The sequence below is a fragment of the Eulemur rufifrons genome, chromosome 19, assembly GCF_041146395.1.
Source record: "Eulemur rufifrons isolate Redbay chromosome 19, OSU_ERuf_1, whole genome shotgun sequence".
Classification (NCBI taxonomy): Eukaryota; Metazoa; Chordata; class Mammalia; order Primates; family Lemuridae; genus Eulemur; species Eulemur rufifrons.
This window is the reverse complement of record NC_091001.1, coordinates 41565602-41583107: the sequence shown is the minus strand read 5'-3', so window position 1 is coordinate 41583107 and position 17506 is coordinate 41565602. Positions and strand designations below refer to the sequence as shown.

At 36.7% G+C, this 17506-nt stretch overlaps 1 protein-coding gene across 1 annotated transcript in view; it reads left to right on the top strand.

Moving 5' to 3' along the window:
- The first annotated feature begins 819 nt into the window (after window positions 1–819).
- The window catches only part of EIF5B (eukaryotic translation initiation factor 5B), a 62796-nt gene continuing 46109 nt past the window's right edge, over window positions 820–17506 (top strand). Inside the window, exon 1 of the mRNA XM_069494704.1 lies at window positions 820–994. Coding sequence (XP_069350805.1) covers window positions 960–994 — 35 coding nt within the window. The 5' untranslated portion in view covers window positions 820–959. The remainder of the gene's footprint in view (window positions 995–17506) is intronic.

Genomic DNA, 17506 nt, shown 5'->3' with positions numbered 1-17506 from the left:
GTTGTCGGACTTTCTTAGGCACTGTGCCCTAGTGCTCATAACGTAAAATTGGAAATGACATAGCTACGATCCTTGCTCAGGAGTGACGCTCAAACTTCGTTTCCATCCTCAAACTGTTGATTGAACATTTTCCCTTTTTCTAAAGTTGCGCCAAAACTTATACAACACAGTGGATTTTTGGGTAGTTGAAACCTATATCACCTCCTAGATCCAGATAAAGAACATTTTCACCACCCCCGTATGTTCCCTCTCTAAACACAAAAATTTTAAGGACTTCTTCTTGCTTTGAATATAAAGATTAAGACTTATATGAGGAAATTGGTGGGTATGCTCTTGTATGTTTTCTTTAGTGACTGTACATACTTAATAACCCATGGACATTACTGAGAGGCCCCAATTTTATCCTGGATTTACTCTCGGGAACCCCAGAGGGCTCATTATTGGTACATTTTGGTCCTTTACTGAACTTGGTGCAGCTGAGAATACAAAGGTATAAGGGAAGCTCGAGGCCTGCTGCTCAACCGAATGCCAATACCCCAAAGCCTGCGTTCACCCGCGGGGAGTGGCCTGCCGTGAGGCATTGACAACCTCATTGTCCACCTCCGGGTTCTAGAACCTGGAAACCGCGCGGGCATTGGCGCGCGGCGGACGCTTGTGAGCAGGGGGCGCTAGGGCTCCTGCCTGGCCGGTCGGGCCACTAGAGACGCTCTACCCGAAGCGCAGCTCTCGATGAGCCGCGCCCTGCGTCCTCACGCCGAGGCGGCCGGGCGATGCGCTTGCGCACTGATCGTTCACACCATATGTGCCCTGTCCCAGTGCGCGGGTCTGTGGAGAGCCGGGTGCGAGCGGCGGCAGCGCGGTGGGAACGGTGCCGAGCGGAGACCGGAGTCGGTCCGGGGACAGTGGGTCTGTGAGAGACCGAATAGAGGGGCTGGGGCCACGAACGCCTCTGACAAGCGATGGGGAAGAAACAGAAAAACAAGAGCGAAGACAGGTACCCACTGGTTGGTTCTGTACCGCGGCGGCCGCCGCGGCTCCTTGGGGTGCGCAGGTCCCGCCGGCGCGGGTTGGGACCGGGGTCGACGCTCGCGAGGAGTCTCGCGGGGCGTCAGGTCTGGGCCCACAGTGGGCAGCGCGGGTCCAAGACCCCAGGGCCGGGCGGGCGCGTAGGGCCTTGGCAGCTGCCAGGTCCTCCCAGCCGAGGCTTAGTCCCACCGCTGCCCCTTTCCCGGCCTGAGGAGCGGGTCAGTGGCCTGAGGGTTCCCGGCCACGCGGGGAGTGCTTCAAGCAGTTTCGCTGGGCCAGGGGCGGACCGGCCAGCGTGGCCCAGGGAGTTGTTTTTTCGGCGCTACTATTAAAGAGGGTCGGGAAGTTCTTTTTATGCCTTTTGTACCTGTGAACACTTGGGAGAGAAAGAGGTCTTAATCTGACGTATATGCCGCCAGGTTTTTCTACTCTCTGACCTGCTCAGGTACGTTTTAGTTATGGGAAGGTGTTTGGCAGCTCACTCTCAATCTCATTTGAATACAGTTCTGACTTATTTAAGGGCAGATTGTCCAGACCCCATGCTTTTCGATTTCCTTCTTCCGGCCTGCCTTTTGGTCATTTCTTTCCTTTCTAGCCCTCCCCTAAGAAGGGAGGAGGAGGAGATGAAACCAACCAAGGTTGCTTCTTTCTGTTTAAAAAGCTTTTCGCGGGAGGAGTGTAAGGGTATAATGTGAGTTAACTTACCCAGAGATTTTTGGAACATTTCTACGTGTCACATTCGATAGAGTTCTTTTTCCCCTTTTCATTGAGAGTTTACTTCCTGGGAGTGAACATCTGTTACTTTTCTACCTTTGTACATTACCCACGAAACTTAGTTTTAAATACTAGGTGGAGAGTAAGAAAAAACCCCCAAACTAGTGCTAGTTTATCAGTTTGGCTCAAAACCGATAATGTGGTCTTGGAGTTAAGATTACTAATTCTATTTGGAATCCTGGATTGTTTCTTCACTGAGCACTTATGTAGGTAAATGAGTGGAATTAAAAGACAACAAAGATAGTCTTGTATTTCAGTTTTAGGTCTGTTGGAGGAAGTTAATTGGTTTGGAGAATAGAATTTATTGTTAATCAAACCAGATGAATAAGAAAAAATAAGCAGAATTGTGAGTGCTGTAGTGGATCAGAGATTTCTGCACTTCTGACAGAAATTTTTGATGCATAGCATACTTTTTTCCTTGCTGAAATTTTCAAACGTATACAAAAAATAGTATAATAAAGCTTCATGTATCAATTACCTGGATGCACGCATTGTTAGCACTTGACCAATTCTATTTCATCCACCTGCTAGGTATTTTAAAGCAGATTTCAGTAGTAGCCTTTTATAAATCCATCAGGTGTATCTGAAAGATAAACACTTACCCCCCCCAACAAGCACAGTATCGTCATCAAGCCTAAGCAATATTAACTATGATTTCTTAAATTTTATCTGATATCCAGTCAGTTTTCTAATTTCTCTATTAAAACAAAAATCTTTTTCAAGTTGTTTGTTTCAGGATTACACAAATCTGTTCTTTAAATTAAAAAAAACAAAAAACCCCATGTATATGTTATTCTTCCAGTTTTTACTTTCCATGCTCTTTCACAATGTAAAAAAGCCATTGCAAGGGGAAATGTTTACTGGTTTTGTATTTTTAGAGAAAAGTGAATTTCTGTTACTGATTTATAGAGATTTTCATTGGTTTGGTAGTGTAGAAGGAATGCTACTGGGTTTTTTTCCCTTTCAAACTAATCTATAGTCTTTATTTTTGGCTCATGTTGAAGGGAAAGTGGTGGCAATGTAATTTTAAAACATTTTCTCATATACCAATATAAATGTGTGTTTTTAAAACTATATTATATATATATATGTATGCTTTATGGATTCCTTTACAAGAATACCTTTCAAATTATATCTAAGAAATTCTTAGGTGTAGCAGAGGGTCCCCATTTGACCAGAACTGTATGGCTTTTTTGTTTTGGTATTCCGCATGAGAAATTGAGAGTTGGAGGGGGAAAGTTCCACTGCTCTGTGAGTTTGCTTTTTCCCTTTGTATATTTATATATTGCTTTCCTAAAGAATATTTTGAACATTTGCATATAGGACAGAAACATAGACTGTAAAGAAAGGAAGGAGAAAGTCCGATTTAGGATTATTATTTTTATTTGCGTAAAATGGGATATATCTGGTTTTATTCTCTTGTGTGAAGATTCCTAGTTTAAAGGTTTTACTGTCATCGCACCTACTTTCCCCTCCTAGGCTGTCCTAAGCCAAGCATGTTTCTGGCTGGGTAGAACGGGGTGAGAAATGAGCAGCTGCTTATTAGTTACCAAGATAAGCCATAGAGCCACTTTTCACTTCATGGAAAGAACATAAAATACTTGATTGTTCTCAATCCTTATATTCAATTAATCCTTATTTTTAACTTCTTAGCCACTCAGTGTTCATTTAAAATTATATTTTATTTAATCTGTCTAGTTTTATTTGTATAGCATGTATCAGTGACTGAAATATTTTTGTATTTTTAGCATTCTAGAACTTTGTTTAAAGAACAAATTCTAGAATTCTCTTCCACTTTATGTAATTCTAAGAATGATATTTTGGTAGGGTGTTAATTAAGCAAGTTTTCCTGCCTTTTTTCCATTGACTGAAGAAACTCGTTGAGGCAAAGGATAGGATTCAGTATCTACAGATCACACAAAATATAAGCAATACTTCCATTCCTCCCTCTAACTTTCCCGATTGTTAGTTTATATAATTAGACCTTATGGGATCTTGTATGTTCTAGTGATGCCTTACTGTTTCCATTTATACAATACAGTGGATGTTCTCTAAATGATGTGTGCAGAGAAAAAAGGATCTAGATTATCTATAATAGTTTTTTGCTATTAGTTTCCAATTCTTCATTCTGGTCTTTTTTTTTAAGGATCTGTTTAAAGGTGATAACTAAGTGTGGTAGTTAGATTTTTCTTTTTCTTTTTTTCTTTTGAGACAGTCTTGCTCTGTTGCCTGGTAGAGTGCCGGTAGACTTTTCAAGTTATAAGGAATCCAATAGGTTAATTAATGAGGTTAATACAAATCTCCCCCTTCCAACTCCCCAACACACCCTACCCCTCATATAGAGGGAAGGAAGATGATTATTTCACTTATCCCACAGTTATCATAGAGGTGAGGATGTCATTCAGGAACTAGAAGGTCTTTCAGGATTCAGTAGAGTTCTAGGTGCCTTCAGCATCAGATTATTTGTTGCTGTGGTTCCCTACATTTGTGGCGAGCCAGTACAGTGACTCCACTGTTCTTTGCTTTTCACTTGCAGATTATGTTGCTGTCATTACTGGTGACCTCCTCCCTTTTGTGGGAGTTCTGGCTATCTCTGAGATGACAGCTGCCTAACTTTTAGATGATTGCCTTAGTTTCAGGTGTAATCATGGTAGCAAAGTCTGTGATAGAAAACAATGGTGATCTACTTAAGGAACCTGTCCAGAAGGATCTGTGAGTATAGCAGGCACATCAAACCTGCCCAGAGAGGGAACGGTGTAAGTTGTAAATATTTCAGGTTCAGTAAAGGAATTCATTTCTTGCTTGCATGTGTTTAAATTAATAAAAAAACTCCTGTCTGCATAAATGAGATCAGAAAAGAAAAAAGATGCGTCATCTGAGAGTTCTTTTTACTTAACTTTGTTCCTATACTGATACTTTAGGAAGTTGATAGGGGAAGAAGTCCTACTTTGCTATAAATGAATAAGAAAGCAGATATAGACTTTTGTTCATAGTAACCTCTCTAGCTTTCCAAGCTAGGGATATCTGTAGGGATCTGATTGAACTACTTTCAATGTTACTTGCCCATTAGTTGTGCTTTTTTTTTTTTTTAATCCTTCTAATTTTATTCCAGTCTTGCAATTGATCTATAAGGTGGGCAAAGCATTATTTTACTGAGTAACTGAGTGTCTTGGTGCTTAGGTTAGAATAACAGTTCTCAAACTTTGGCCTAGTTTAAATTACTAAGGAATGCAAAAGGCTTTTGTTTTGTGGGTTATATCTATTGATTAAAATATTAACAAACTAAAACTGAAAAATTCTTAAAAGTATTTAATTTAAAAATAAAAATAAACACATTAATATAAATAGCATTAAATAACCATATTTTCAAAAAATAGAGTTAAATATTTTTGCAAACCTCTTTACTCTCTGACTTAATAGAAGATAATTAGATTTGCATATCTGCTTATGCATTTGATAAGTAGCATCATCACATATCATGTGGCCTCTGAAAAACTCCACTGTACACTTGTGAGAAAATGAGAATGAAAAAGGTTCCTTGCCTCTTGGTATTATTTTGAAAATAGTTTTGACCACCTAAATTAGTTTAGACCCCCCCCCCCAAAGAGGTCTTAGGGACTAAATTGAGAACTGCTGGTTTAGGAATTCCTAATCTAGATTTAGGCATTTGTGAGACATTTCCCAAGCTGTTTGACCATCATTAATGTTTGTCTTACAGGTGCATAGAATGCTTGAGAATCACTTAACGACAACTTAAGACATCTGTGAACAGGTTGACACTCTTGATGTTTTACCAATTTATGATTTTCTTTATTTTTAATGTAATACTTGTCAAGGTCTGTTAAAAAATCTGTTAGGATTGATTTTAAGTGGGAGTCCATTAAGTTTTTAGATTATTGGCATCTTTATGATATTTAATCATCCCATTCAAGAAATATATTGCGTGTCTAAGCACTTAAATGCCAGATACTGTTCTAGGTGCTGGAAATATATTTGTGAGCAAATAAATAATGATTTGCTTCTCTACTTATTTGGTTAATTTAATTGTATGTCAGTAAATTTTTATTTTCTTCATTTGAGTCATTAGGGTATTTCTTGTTTGGCTCACTCCTAGTTATCTTGTAGTTTTGGTTGCTGTTAGTGAAATAATTTTCTCTTTCTTTCTTTTCTTTCTTTCTTTTTCTTCCCTTCCTTTCTCCTTTCCTTTCCTTTCTTGTAAATAGTAAAGCTTTTTTACTAAGATGGTTATTTTATGTCTGACCAAATTACTGAACTCTGTTTTTTTTTTTTTGTTGTGGTTGGTTGGTTGTTTTTAAGGCAGAGTCTTGCTCTGTTGCCCAGCTAGAGTGCAGTAGCATCATCATAGCTCACTACAATCCCAAACTGGGCTCAAGCCATCCTCCTGCCTCAGCCTCCTGAGTAGCTGGGACTACAGGTGTGCTCCACTGTGCCTGGCTAATTTTTTCTATTTCTTTAGTAGAGGTGGGGTCTCGCTTTTACTCAGGCTGATCTGGAACTTCTGGCCTGAAGTAATCTTCCCACCTTGGCCTCCCAGAATGCTAGGGATTACGTGAGCCACCCCTGGCTTGAACTTTGTTATTGTTAAAAAAAAATAGTTGTCTAAAGAGTGAGGACTAAATTGTGACTTAATTCTGTTTGTGATTATATGTAATAAAATGGTATAAACAGGGGAAGAGCAGGGAGAAAATTGAAGACATTACAACAGAATTCACGTTTTATTTAGTAATATATATATAACTTTTTCTCTCCCTTTGTAATTTATGCCTTGTGACAACTATGTACTGTTGAGAACTTATAGTATAAAAATATACAGGTATTTTGTTCAACAATATTTATTACAATATTATAGTATAATACTTGCCCTAGTAGTGCCCACAATAGTTACATATTTTTAATTATGAATGTAGAACCAAAAACCATGCTGTAAATAGTTTGAGAATCTGGGAGGAAGGGAAAAGTGGATATAAGAACTATATAAAGCTGGGTGCTGTGGCTCCCTCCTGTAGTCCCAGCTACTTGGGAGGTTGAGGGAGGAGCATCGCTGGAGCCCAGGAGTTTGAGGCTTCCTTCAGTGAGCTATGATGATGCCGCTGCACTTTAGCCCAGGCAACAGAGTGAGACTGTGTCTCTAAGAGGAAAAAAAAATTATATGTAGAAGAGGAAACTGGGATTTAGCATGATAATGTGCATGAGGCTTAGAGCCTTTCAGGTATTAAGCCAAGCCTGACTCCACAACCTGTGGTTTTTTTACACTGTGCTGTACTTAAATCCTGATATTCCAAAATACAGATTTTCCAAAGAAAAATTAGTATCTGTGTAGGATCTTCACTGGTGAAGTAACTGTTAAAGATTAAGGGCATAACAAAGAAAGAGGGAGAATAGAAAAATGGCAGCTATTTTCCATAGGTGAATCAGGGCCAAAACTTCTTTAAAGAATTTGTTTCTCCCTTAACCTTAATTGAATAACTGCATATCTAGTAGCCTGGCTGTTTAAAGTGAAAGCAAAGATGACTTAATGTTTAATTCTTTCCCCTTTTAGACATGATATATGAAACTTTAGATATGTTCTTTTGGATGAGACCCTTCTTTTCACCCAGGTGTCAGTCATTTTTTAGTATCATTGGTTTTCAAATCTCTCTTTGGTGATCCAAAATATCTCTTATACTGAGATATAAAATACTTACTTGGTTTTTATGTTTCTGAAGCTTTATTCGAGCCAGAAACTTTGTGTAACAGCCCCTGAATAATACAGTTGTTTACCGTTTTAACTCAACTTTATTAAATTTAAGTCATTAGGTTTCTAGTATGGAGCTATGGTGAAGCCAATGGATGTGACTGATGATACTGTACTGGAATTTCTTCTAAGTCTAGAACTAGGTGCTCTAAGATTCCGTTATATGAAGATGCCACATTTTATTTTATTTTATTTATTTATTTATTTATTTTTGAGACAGAGTCTCACTCTGTTGCCCAGGCTAGAGTGAGTGCCGTGGCGTCAGCCTAGCTCACAGCAACCTCAAACTCCTGGGCTTAAGCGATCCTCCTGTCTCAGCCTCCCGAGTAGCTGGGACTACAGGCATGCACCACCATGCCCGGCTAATTTTTTTCTATATATATATTTTTTTTAGCTGTCCATATAATTTCTTTCTATTTTTAGTAGAGATGGGGTCTCACTCTTGCTCAGGCTGGTCTCGAACTCCTGAGCTCAAACGATCCGCCCACCTCGGCCTCCCAGAGTGCTAGGATTACAGGCGTGAGCCACCGCGCCCGGCCGCCACATTTTATTTATACATTTATCAATTAACAGACATGGGAGTTGCTAACACTTTTTAGGTATTATGAATAATACTATTATAAACATCATTGTACAAGTTTTTGTGTGGATATAGTCTTTTAAGTCCATTGGATATATACCTAGGAATGAAATTTCTGGGTCATAGGGTAACTCTGTGTTTAACTGTTTCAGGAACTGCCAAAGTGCTGCTCCATTTTACATAACGACCAATAGTGTATAGGGTTCCAGTTTCTCCATACCCTGGTCAATACTTGTTACTATCATTACTGTCACTTTTCTTATTGATTGATTGATTGAGATAAGGTCTTGTTCTCTTGCCTAGGCTGGAGTGCAGTGGCACAATCATAGCTCACTGCAGCCTGGAACTCATGGCCTCAGGTGATCTGCCATGCTTTATTTTTCTTGCTTTTTTTCTTTTATTTTTTTCCTTTAATACTGGGGTTAGAATTTATGTATGCTGTTTCTTTTCTTTTCTCTTTTGTTTACCTTGCATATATAAAGGCAACATTTAATGCCCGTAAAACAATATAGGGACAGTAGTGTTATTGTACAACATTTCAGTTGTACTTTATAATCTCCCACTCCAGGTCAGTGACCTATTACTTAGGGTTGGATGTCACTATTCCAAAAGGCATTACTTGTCAGGACTGAAACTAGAAAAAATAGGCATGTATTTGGTGGATTTTCTGTTTTCTTAGGAATTTAATTTGCTCTAAGGTCAAAATAATTATGAAAAGTGATTTCCTCTTTTAGACCTTTTATTAATAATAGCTAACAGAAGTCCTAAAAAATGAAGTGTTGGTAAGCCACTACCTTCCCAGACTTTAAAAATTATGAGTCAAAGTAGTAGGTACCTGATTCAGGCTAAAGTTTACTTTTTGTTTGTGCAACTCATAATTTCTTTAAAAATTTCAAACACAGAAAAGTACAGGGAATAGTATAATGAACTCCCATATGCTCATCACCTAGATTTATTAATAATCATTACTAGTCTTTGACCTCATTTTTGCTATATGTATTTTATAGACATCATGACATTTTCTGTTTTCTTGTATAGCCACCAAGTCTTTATCCCACCTAACATAATTAACACAAATTCTCTAAAATCTAATTTCCAGCCCATATTTCAAATTTCCACTGTTAGTTCCAGAATGGCTTTTCACAGTTGGTTTGTTCAAACCAAATTACAAACAAGATTCACACTACATTTCATTGTGGTGTAGCTTATAATTTTTAAAAGTTAGACTTATAGGTTTCTGGCTTAGGTTACTGCTCTTTTTTTTTTCTTTGTAAATCTTGCCTTTATGCTCTCTAAACTTAATGAGTTCTCAAAGCTTGGTTATCTCAGCCTATTGATAATTATAATGGAGGGACATTTATTAGAGAGTCTCATAAGTGGCAGCTGCATTCTGTACTATTGTTTGGTGTAAGGACAAATAATCATTTTGCAAGCCTATAAACTTACCACTTCTGAATGATGAATGAAATGTTAAATTTTGTTAATTTCTCCTATTCTGACTGAGTATGAAATATGTAATCAATTTTGTGACTTTTTACATAAATGTAAAAATATAATTTTATGTAAACTATTTAAAATGTATTATACTGTGGCATTTAGTGCATCCACAGTGTTGTGCGATCACCTCTATCTAATCCCCAAAGATCTTGTAGCCATTAAGCAGTCGTTCCCTATTTCCCCCTCCCTCAAGCCCCTGCAACCACTAATCTACTTTATATCTTTTGATTTGCTTATTCTGGACATTTCATATACATGGGCTCCATACCATGTATGACCTTTTGTATCTGAATTCTTTCACTTAGTATGATGTTTTTGAGGTTCATCCTAGAAGTGGAATTGGTGGGTCATATGGTAATTTTATGTTTAAATTTTTGAAACATAGCCAAACTCTTTTCTGTAGCAGCTATACCATATTACATTCCCACCAGCAATGTACAAGGGTTCCAGTTTCTTTACATCTTTCACAACACTTTTGTTTCATTTTTTTTTTTTTTTTTAATGGCTACCCTAGTGGTTGTAAGATGATGTCTCATTGTGATTTTGATTGGCATTTCTCTAGTTACTAATGATACTGAACATCTCTTGGCTGGCCATTTTATATCTTCTTTGGACAAATGTCTATGCAAGTCTTTTGCCCAGTTTTTAATTGGGTTGTCTTTTTGTTGTTGGGTTGTAAGAGGTCTTGAAATATCATCTGACTTGTATAGACCCTTTTCAGATACATGATTTGCAAATACTTTCTCCCATTCTGTAGGTTCTTTTCACTGTCTCAATGGTTTCCTTTCAAGTTTTTTTTTTGTCTTTTTTCCTAATTTTTTTTTATATCAGAATATTATGGGGATACAAACGTTTAGGTTACATATGTTGCCTTTGCATTGCCCAAGTCAGAGCTATAAGCGTGTCCATCCCCCAGAGAGTGCACACCATGCCCATTAGGTGTGAACATACCCATCCCCTCCTCCCCCTCCCACCAGCCCGATACCCGTGGAATTTTTACTTCCATATGTGCATGTAAGTGTTGATCAATTAGTACCAATTTGATGGTGAATATATGTGGTGCTTGTTTTTCCACTCTACACGAGTTTTTGATTTTGATGAAGTTTAGTTTATCTAATTTTTCTTTTGTTGCTTGTACTTCTGGTGTTTTATCTAAAATCTGTTGCCAAATCCAAGGTCGTGAGGATTTACCTGTGTGTTTTCTTCTTAAGAGTTTTATTGCTTTAGCTCTTACATTTAGGATTTTGATCCATTTTGCGTTAAATTTTGTATATGGTATGATGTAGGGATCCATTTGCATTCTTTATATGTGGATATCTAGTCCTAATACCATTTGTTGAAGAGACTGTTTTATTCCCTATTGAATGTTTTTGGCACCCTTGTCAAATCAATAGATGATGGGTTTATTTCTGGACTTTCAGTTTTATTCTTTTGGTCTGTATGTCTATCTTTATGTTGGTACCACAGTTTTAATTACTGTAGTGAATTTTCTTCAGTGAAAAATTTCAAACATGTATACAAGTAGAATAGTCTAATAAACAAACACGTGTCCATCAGCCTGCTTTAAATATTCTCGATTAATAGATGACCTGTTTCACCCGTATTCTGCCCCCTCCCTTCTCCTCATTATATCAGTACAACCTCTCAGACATTTGGAAATATTTCAGGAAATTATATGATCAGGTATAAAAAACATTTACATATTAAACATGAATTTTAAAAAACTATGCATGAAGTGCATGAATTTTCATTCATTTGGAAAATTTATACAGTAGAATCCTTGTCTGTGTTGTCAGGTAAATGAAATGTCATTGTACTTTTACTCTCAGAGGTATTTTTAAACTGGTGTTTGAATTTATTGCTTCAGAAAATTCAATTTGGAAGTTTTACCATGATCAATAGTATAGTAATCATTATAGTGGTATACATGGTGTTTATTAAACTGTTGTGTTTGAAACTGGTGAGCCTTGCCTATTGTATTAAAGTTGTTGTTGCCATTCCAGAATATGGCTTTTTGTTTATTTAATAGTGCCTGTTAGGAATGTCTAACATACTCTGCTGGTTGCTAGTTGTAGAAGATAGAGAGATGAATTGGACATACAAAATGGAGTGTTCTCAGCAACCTTACTTTGCACTTTAATGTAGCAAATAAGCATAAACACCAATAATGCAGAGTGAGGAGCTGAAGGGAGAACATGGAGCTTAGGTTAAGTCTGGGAGTACCACCCCTGAGATTTCAAATTGGCTTCTTAAAGTTATTGTATGTGTGTCTTTAAAATCACTTTCTAATTAAATGTACCATGAGGAGAGCATGCCAGATTGGAAGGAATAGGAATATGCTATGTGTTTCTATGTCTCTAGAGTACTAAGGGGTCACAATAAAGAATGTACATGGCCAATAATTGCTACTATATGGCCAATAATTCTGTACACAGCTGCAGCCAGACCAGTCTAATGATGGTGGTGTTCAGCAAGTTGGTTGTTTAGAAATACCCTCTCCTGAAAGTAGTTGTCTGCATCAAAAATTTTATTAGCATTTATTTGGCTATAAATATTGTGACTTTAATGTGTCAGATAAATTAAGTGGGAATAATCCTTTAACAGTGATTAAGGACCAGAGTCACTTCTGCAGAATATAGAGACTATGAGTTCACTTTAATTGAGTAGTTATCATGTGATCAGTTATTTTAGAGTAAGTTATATCTTTTCATAAGATGTTTGTTTGAGAATGTTGGTCTAAATTTTTATTGATACTGCTTATATATCTCTACAGACATAATACTGCATGTAAACTTGTCTCGTTTGCAATTATGAAACCTGAAGTATTCTTATATCAAATAGTAACATACAAAATTTTATAAAGTTCTGCTTTGCAGCATCAATGTGAAGGCTTGCACTGCTTTGTTGAATCTACATGGTGGTTTTTTTTTTATTTGTTTGTGGAGACGGGGTCTCATTTTGTTGTCTGAGAACAGTGGCATGATCATAACTCACTGCAACGTCAAACTCCTGGTCTCAAGTGATCCTCCTGCCTCAGCTTCCCAAGTAGCTGGGACACAGGCATGAACCACCCATCCGTGGCTAATTTTATCTATTTTTTTTTTTTGTAGAGATGAGGTCTCACCATGTTGCTCAAGCTGGTCTCAAACTCCTGACCTCAAGTGATCGTCCCACCTCCCAAAGTGCTGGGATTATGGGAATGAGCCACTACGCCCAGCTTGTTCCATTCTTTTAGTTAATATTACAGTACCTTTTCTTGACAAGAAGGTTTAATTTACGTATTAAATATGCATCTGATCTTTTTTATGAACCTGAAATACCTATTGGGGGGGTAGTTGTAAACAAAAGCTTGGGTTGGTGTTCTTGACAGTATACTGTAATAAGGAGGCTATTCATAATCATCTTAAATCTTTATCATTAAATTAAAATTTAAAACAAACAGATAAAACAAATCACAAGTTACTAGAGAGAATTTTCAGGCTTCTGAAATTGCCCGTAACCCTCTGTTCCTCCCCCCGGACCCCCATTGAGGTTGCTCTGGTCTGCAAAAGCTGCTGTAGACTGATTTGATGATTAGACACGTTGGAATCTGTAATACGTGTGAATTTAGGATGTGTACATTGGAGGGATCTACAAGATGGTGCTTGTACTTGCTCTTTATTATCAATGTCACTTTATCATCTATTTAGAAAATAAGGGATTAGGTTGAATTTTGTGGAGGGTGATAAGATACTTTCCCTTTGCATCCCATTGTATGATATAATAGTATGGTTTCATATCCTCTTTAAAGGAGTTAAGACTTAATAAGGAAGTTGTGAGGTGGGAAGGTTTTTGTTTTGGGGGTTTCTTTTTTTTTTTTTTTTTTTTTTGACACGTAGTTTTTAATTGTTTAATGGGTTGTAGTACTTGAGACAGAACTCCACTGAGGGAGTGGAGAGTGAGAACTGTTGGGATTTGTGGTTACAAGTGGTGGGGGCTAGTGAGGAACAGTGACTCCTGGGCTTTTCTTTCTTTTATTTATTTTTCCTTTTTGTATATGTAACTGTTGATGATCAAGGATGTGCTGGTTAAGAAGAGATGGAGGTTGCGGGAATTGAGATGCCAAAAGGCAACTTGTAGAGAAGGCAGGACTGGATTTCCCCATTTTCCTTATTGCTGCTGGTACTGCTCAGGTAAAGAATAGGATTCCCTCTTAATGCTTTTCCTCGTTTGCTATTATTTAGAGTTTTGGGAGGAGGAGGAGCAGCAACCAAAGTAAAGCGGAAAGGGTTGTGCATTACCTTTCTTTCCTTCAGCACATCAAGATTTTGGACGATTTATGTTTGTCAGCCTGGGAGTGGGGTGATGGATTTTACATCCTTCTACAAACATGCTTTCCATTACTGCAGGCCCTGGTATTTATTAGCAATAGGAAGAAATATGGGGATGCTTGGGGTCTTTTGTAGTTACCGTAAGGTAGTGGCTGTAAATGGACTCTTCTTAAAGACTTCCTCACTTTTTTGCTCACTTCTGGTGGTTGATGATGGATATTGGTTGGGACCTGAGCTGGAGCTGTCCACTGGAACACTTATATTTGACCTTTCCATGTGACCTGGACATCCTAATTAGCTTGTCAATGAGCATTCCAAGAGACAGGAAGTAGAACTGCCAGTTTAAGTCTGAGGCCCAGAAACTATAACGTAATTTGTATCATATTCTATTGAGCAAGCAGTCACAGAGCCCCCACATTAAAGGGAATGGGACATAGACCCCAACCTCTTATAGTATCAGAGAAATGTTGGGCCAGGTTTTAAAACTTCTACAGCAGGAAAAGAGGCACTGGAGAAGAGGGGCTGGTAAGGAAGAGTCTTAGAAATCTTGGAGATTTTCAGTGATGGAATAATTTGGAAAGGAGTTGGATTTCCTGTGTTTCTTGTCTAACTTTACATTCATTAGGCAAGTTTTCAGTGGAAAATGAATGTCATTATTAAATGAAATTTGCTAAGTTTGGAATTGAAAGATTTGTACATGAGGTTAATTTTCCTTTTATTTCTTTGCAGTGAACATTTTTTGTAATGTGTCTTTAAGAGGGTTTATACTATATTGGTCTCAAAATGGAGTACTTGTCTTATTTTTTATTTTTACATCTGATTTTTATTATTCCAAAAGCCAATCACCAAAGTTGAGTACATGCCTGCACAGAGAAATACAGTTTTTATACAACTTTTTAAATATAAGTTTTGTTTTTGGCATATAATGTACATATTTATGGGTTACAGTATGATGTTTCAGTATCTGTGTACATTATGTAATGATCAAACTAGGGTAATTAACATATCTGTCACCTGAAACACTTGTCATTTCTTTGTGGTGAGAGCATTCATAATCCTTTCTTCTGGCTATTTTGAAGTATACGATATGTTATTGTTAACTATAGTCATCCTGCTGTGCAATAGAACACCAGAACTTATTTTTCCTATCTAAGTGTAATTTTGTAATGCATCTCTCCTGATCCTCCTTCCTCTCTAGTCTCCCCAGCCTCTGGTAACTACGGTTCTACTGTCTACTTCTACGAGATCAACTTTTTTTGATTCCACGTAGGAGTGAGATCATTTGATACTTGTCCTTCTGTGCTTGGTTTATTTCACTTAACATAATGTCCTCTGGGTTCATACATGTTGTTAAAAATGACAGGATTTCATTCTTTTTTGTGCCCAAATAGTTTTCCATTGTGTATATATGCCACATTTTCTTTATCCATTTATCTGTTGATGGACACTTAGGCTGATTTCGTATCCTGGCTGTTAGTGCTGCAGTAAACATGGGAGTGCCGACATCTCTTCAGCATAGTGATTTCATTTCCTTTGAATATATATCCAGTGTTGGAATTGTTGGATCATATGGTAGTTCTGTTTTTAATTTTTTAAGGAACCTCTATATTGTCAATGGTGGCTGTATTTATTTACATTTCCACTAATGATATATAAGAGTTTCCCTTTTTCTGCATCCTTGCCAGCATTTACTTTTTGTCTTTTTGATGATAGCCATTCTTACTACAGTGAAGTGATATCTCATTGTGGTTTTGATTTGCATTTCCCTGATAATAGGGATGTTGAATATTTTTTAAAAATACCTGTTGGCAATTTGTCCTTTTAGAAATGTCCTATTTGGATCTTTTGCCCATTTTCTAATCAGATTTTTTTTTTGCTATTGTTATTTTGAGTTTTTTAAAAATAATGAATGTTTATGATCTTTATTTAGGAACATGCCAGTCTCAAGCCCTCTGTCACTTCTAAGTCTTGATGATTTGTCTTGTTTCCCCAAACTCTGCTATTTTGAGTTTTGTACATACTCTAGATATTAAGGCTTTGTTAGATGCATAGATTGTGAATATTTTCTTGCATTATCTATATGTTGTCTCCCCACTGTGTTAATTGTGTCCTTTGCTGTATTTGTTTAATTTTGCTTTTATTGCCTGTGCTTTTGAGGTCTTATTCAAACAATATTATGAAGTGTTTTCCTATAATAGTTTAGTAGTTTGGGGTCTTACATTTAAGTCTTTAATCTATTTTGAGTTGATTTTTTTAAGTGGTGAGAGATAGAAATAAATAATGTGTCTCTAAAAGATTCCATGATAGTAATATCATTTTAACTATGCATTACTGTGTTAATTGAAATTAAAATATTAGTACCTATAGAGTCTCTTTCAGGTTAAAAAAAGAAATTAAGATATTAGAAAAAGATTATAGATTTGTTCTTGTTTTCATAACTTATAAAAATGGATAAATGATTTAAATTAGTCTTGCATAATTTTAACTGTTTTTAGTAAACTCTGTTAAATACACTTTGTAACTTAACTGTTTTTATTGTATTCCTGGAAATTCAAATTTAACATTTTTTGAGGTATAATTGACATAAAATAAAATTCACAAATTTTAAGCATGTAGTTGATGAGTTTTGATAAATATATACAACTCTGCCTGCTTCACTACAATCATAATGTAGAATATTTCTGTTATCCCAAAAAAGTACCCTCATGACCCTTTGTAGAGAATCCTTTCTCCCTACAAGTGGATTTTAACCAGTAATCCCTGTAGTTTTTGTTGTTGTTTTTATTTTTTTTCACTATAGTTTTGCTTTTTCTAGAAATTCATATAAGTAGAATGATAGCATATGTAGTCTTTATTGGCTGATTGGGTTTCACTTAGTACAGTATAATGTTTTTGAGATTCATCCATGTTAGTGCTTGTAGCATTAGTTCTTTTATCGCTGAATGGTATTCCATTGTGTGGATATATGACAACTTGTTTATAAATTATCTGGTAGATGATTGGATTGTTTCCAGCTTTTCATGGTTATGAATAAAGCTGCCGTGAACATTTGAGTGCAAGTCTTTGTGTGGACATATGTTTTCATTTCTCTTAGGTAAATACCTAGGAGTGGGATTGCTGGTGAGTAGGATGGTAAGTGTATATTTAATTTTAAGAAGCTGTCAAACTGTCTCCTCCAAAGTGGCTGTGCCATTTTTGTATCCCCTCTAGGTATATGTAAGAGTTACATTTGCTCCACATCCTCTCTTAACACTTGGATTATCAGTCCTTAATTGTTGTCATTTTAGTGGCTGTGTAGTGATATCTCATCGTGGTTTTGATTTACATTTCCTTATTAGCTAGTAGTACTGACCATCTTGCTAAGTATTTATTTGCCATTCTTGCATCTCATGGGTTAAGTGTCTGTTCAAATCATTTTTCCATTTAAAAATTTGTGTTGTTTGTTAATATTGGCTTGTAGGAGTTCTTTATATCATAGACAAATCTTTCATCAGATATATGTATTGCACATTATTTTGTTTCTGTGGTTTGCCTTTTCATTTTGTTAACAGTGTCTTTTTAAAA